This window comes from Octopus bimaculoides, chromosome 12, assembly GCF_001194135.2.
Source record: "Octopus bimaculoides isolate UCB-OBI-ISO-001 chromosome 12, ASM119413v2, whole genome shotgun sequence".
Taxonomy (NCBI): Eukaryota; Metazoa; Mollusca; class Cephalopoda; order Octopoda; family Octopodidae; genus Octopus; species Octopus bimaculoides.
Window position 1 is genome coordinate 59,743,626 of NC_068992.1, and position 4,432 is coordinate 59,748,057.

Below are 4,432 nucleotides of genomic sequence, written 5' to 3' on the forward strand. Positions count from 1 at the left end.
CTGTCTCTCTCTCCCTCTCTCCTTCACTCTCTCTTTCTCTTTCTTTGTTTTTCACTCTCTTCCACACTGGCTCACTCTTTCCACTCTCTTTCTTCAGATGCACTCTCTCTCTCTCTCTTCCACTCTTTCTCTTTTACCCTTTCTCTCTCTCTCTCTCTCTCTCTCACTTTTTCTCTCTTTTCTCTCTTCTTCACTATTTCTCTCTAAATCATTTACTCTCTCATCCTTGTTTTCTCTCTCTCTACTGTTCTCTCAACCTTGCTCTCTCTCTCTCACCCTCTCTTTTGTTCTCTTGTCTATTCTTTGCCTTTCTCTCTCTCTCTCTCTCCTGGTTTCCTTTTTCTCATCTTCTCTATCTCTCTGATCTACACTATATATCTCTTCTGCTCTCTCTCCCATCTCCTTATCCCCTTCCAACTCCCTTTCTTCTCCGCTCCCCCTCTCTTCTTTCTTCTCTCCTACCTCCCTCAAGCTGTCTCTCTCTCTCTCTCTCTCCCTCCCTCCCTCTCCCTCTCTCTCTCTTCCTTATTAGTGAGAGAAATACCATGACATATGAATTTCAGATCAATTCTATCCAGCTAAGACTATGCAAGGAGAGCAGAATCAAATATTAGTAAAGCTCTCTTTTATTTTAGATTCCTCTGTGTGTCCTGGATATACTTAAGATTAGTCATAACATTAACGATAGAACAAGGATAAAACATCTAATTGTGTTCTGGACAAACTTAATATCAATCATAACGTTAATACAAAGACAAAACATCCTGTTACTCTGTGTTCTGAAAATACTTAAGATCAGTCATAAGATTAGCTACAGAACACTGTCAGAATTCCCTCTGTATGTCTTGGACAAACTTAATATCAATCATAACATTAATACAAAGACAAAATATATCCTAACATAAGGCCAATCGTAAGATTAACCACAGAAGAAGGACAAATAGTTTTTGACTGTGTCTTGGAAAAACTTAAGATCAGTCATAACATTAATCTAATACAAAGACAAAACATCGTGTTACTTTTTGTTTTGGAACAACTTAAGACCAGTCATAAGATTAACTACAGAACACTGACAAAATTCCCTCTAACTGTGTGTCTTGGACAAACTTAAGATCAGTCATAACATTAATCAAGTAACAAGGACAAATATTCACTGCGTCCCAAATTTAAGATCCGTCATATCAGTAGCATTAGAATGAGGACATAACGTCCTCTAACTCTGTAGACATGTGCAATATGCAAAAAGCATGTTAGAGTAAACAACAGTAAATATGGATTCATCAAATATGCAGTAATTTGAGACGGTATTTAACTAATGTGGCTGCTACCTTCAAATGTGAGGTATGTGTAGAGGAAGCTGTAGAAGGAAGAGATGTTAAACTGGATCTGGAGAAATGTTGTGAAGATAGGATGGGTGAAAACATTTTGTTATTTATAATATTTCGAATGGAGAAGTTCCATTAGACTCAGTGACAGTGGCTGGATCAGAATTGACTATGTCTGGTCACTGGATCAGGTCTGACTATGTTGGTTGGATCAGAGCTGATCTCGTACTGAGCAACAAGAACAAAAACAACAACAAAAGCAGCGAAGCCATTGAGAGAGAAAGAGAGCATGAAAGAAAGAGAGAGAGAGTGAGAGAGAGAGAGAGAGAGAGAGAGAAAAGAGAAAGAATGAAAGAGAGGAGACACTGACTTACAAGAAATAACAGTTAAATTTCTCATAAATCTTTAAAATCTGAAAGGACATATTGAAGAATATAGTTTAAAATAAATTCTACTTTCAAATCAGTGGATGATCATAACTAGAATTGATTTAACCATTTATCTGATGAATCAAGGCTGGAACCATTATTACAGAAAAATGCTTTAATCTCCATTTATGGGTTCATCATCTTAAAATGTGAAACATTAGCCCTGAACAGTTGTATTCTGTTCAGAGGGAACGTTGGCCAGCCTACTTGCCTATCCAACCAATGGGGTGGCTTCATTTGAAAGTAATAACAATGTGAGGAAGTGCATTGTGACCAGCAGTGTATAACAGACAACATTCAATATAGTCTGATTGATACAGTGATACAGTGTTTTTTTCTATTTCTCAAAACAAAGGGAAGACAGAAAATGGATGAAGTAGGGGTACTACCTGGAGTGATGTGAGTCTCTCTTCTAATTTAGTGACTCTTTTCTCCAAAGAACTTTGATTGCTGTGCATATCAGTAACCAATTCCTGGATTTGGACCTGGGTCTGTAAAACAAAAAAGAAAAAAAACAAAGAATAGGAAAGGAATCATTATTATTGTAAATGTCAGCATCTTTGTCACAAAATCATCAACATCATCATCATCAACATCATCGTTGACATAATCAATGTCACTGTTGCCAATATGAACATCAATCACCAGAATAATCATTATCATCATCATCATATATCAACATCATCATCATCATCTTTACCAATACGTTTACCATTATATAATCAACATCATCATTATTGTTGTTATCCACATTATTGCTGTCATTGTCGTCGTCATCATCATATAATCTTTACCATTATAAAATCAACATTATCATCGTCATTGTTGCTGTCCTCATCGTTGCTGTCATTTTTGTCATCATCATCATCATCATCATCATCAATGGTGCTAATGGTACTGGTGTCATCATCTTAGTCATCATTGTCAACTCTATGGATATTGTCACTCTTGTTGTTATTCTTGTTGTTGTCAATCATGCTGTCGGCGTTGATGTACCACCAGCAATGTCAGTTTTATCATCAATGTCATTTTAATCATCATCATCATTACCATTTCCATCAATACCATTATAACCATCACCATCACAATCTTCAACACCATCCATGATAACAAAAATGCTTAAAAGTCAACAATAGTTTGAAAAGTTAATAAAAAATAATTTACAGGCAAAGAGATGGCATGGCAGTCAAAGAGAACTAATTGATAAATTGCGAATAATTAGTGGTAATTAAGATATAATTATAGATTCAGAACCAGCCAGATAGTTAAACGTTAAAAGATAGATACCAATAAGGCTGAAAACATCATAACATTGAGGCCTTACAGCTCTTTATTTAATAATTAAACCCATTGTGTGGCTGAGAGAGAAGAAAAAGGAAGAATTTATGCAATTTTGAAAAATTCTTCCTGATTTTTGCTTTGTATAGTTCTAAACTTTGTCAAAGTCATAGAAAGCAGAATTCATATGATAACTGTCCAAAATTCTTCTGCTTCCACCAGGAATAAATGTGTCCATGATTATTTAAGAATAGAAGAAAATTTAAAGTTTATGTGGGCTTTTGGTTTCAAAGATATTTTTGGTAAGTGGTGACGGAGAGAGAAATTGTTGGTGTATATGGGGAGGGAGTGTGCGAGAGAGATTATAGGTCTGTGTGGAGAGAGAGAGAGGGAGAGAGAGAGAAAGAGAGAGAGAAAGAGAGAAAGACATTATTGGTATATATATGTGTGTGTGTATATATATATATACATATACATATATACATATATCTTTATTTATGTATACATATATATAGATATTTGTATGTATGTATGTGTATGTATATATATATATATATATATATATATATATTTATTTATTAATATATATATATATTTATATATATATATCATCATCATCGTTATTGTTTAACATTTGCCTTCCATGGGTTAGACAAATATATATATATATATATATATATTGTTTTCTACTCTAGGCACAAGGCCTGAAACTTTTTGGGGTGGGGGGCCCAGTCGATTAGATCGACTCCAGTACACAACTGGTACTTAATTTATCGACCCCAAAAGGATGAAAGGCAAAGTCGACCAATTAAATTCATGTCCAGTCTAAGAGTCTGACAAGATGTCCGTGTATGTGAAACCATTGGTCACTCTATGACTAGACATTAACTTGATTACTTTTAATACTCCTCTATTCTTTAGAGTGCGCTTCTCTTTCGGACATAAATAAATATTGACAATATATATATTTGAAGACAATAAGGGTAAAAATACCGCTTGCTAAAAATTTAAGCGAAATCTTCAAAAAACCACCAATTCTATGATAAATACACACACAAACAATGTAATGAATATTTAAAAAATAGGCCTGCCTTCAGGATGGAATTTGAAGGCAGTTTTAATACATACTCTAATATCAATTGACTTCATGCTGTGCATAATAAAACATGCTTTGCAATCCTCAGTTGGACACAGTATTTAACATCTATTTCTAAAATATTCATTACGTCAACTCAGGTGCATTTCTAACTTTAAACGTCCTGCTCTATTTAAAGAGAAAACTATCAAATTTTTAGCAAGCAGTATTTTTATTCTACTTGTCTTCAAATATTTTATATTATACCTGTTTAGGTAGAAGTCTTGCTAGCCACCTCATTATTACTGTTTTTTTAACATTAATAA

General features: G+C 34.2%; 1 protein-coding gene across 1 annotated transcript in view; it reads right to left on the minus strand.

The window, feature by feature from the left end:
- LOC106880106 (small conductance calcium-activated potassium channel protein 1) overlaps window positions 1–4,432 on the minus strand; it is a 514,884-nt gene that overhangs the window by 33,582 nt on the left and 476,870 nt on the right. The window contains exon 11 of the mRNA XM_052972057.1: window positions 2,143–2,244. Coding sequence (XP_052828017.1) covers window positions 2,143–2,244 — 102 coding nt within the window. The remainder of the gene's footprint in view (window positions 1–2,142; window positions 2,245–4,432) is intronic.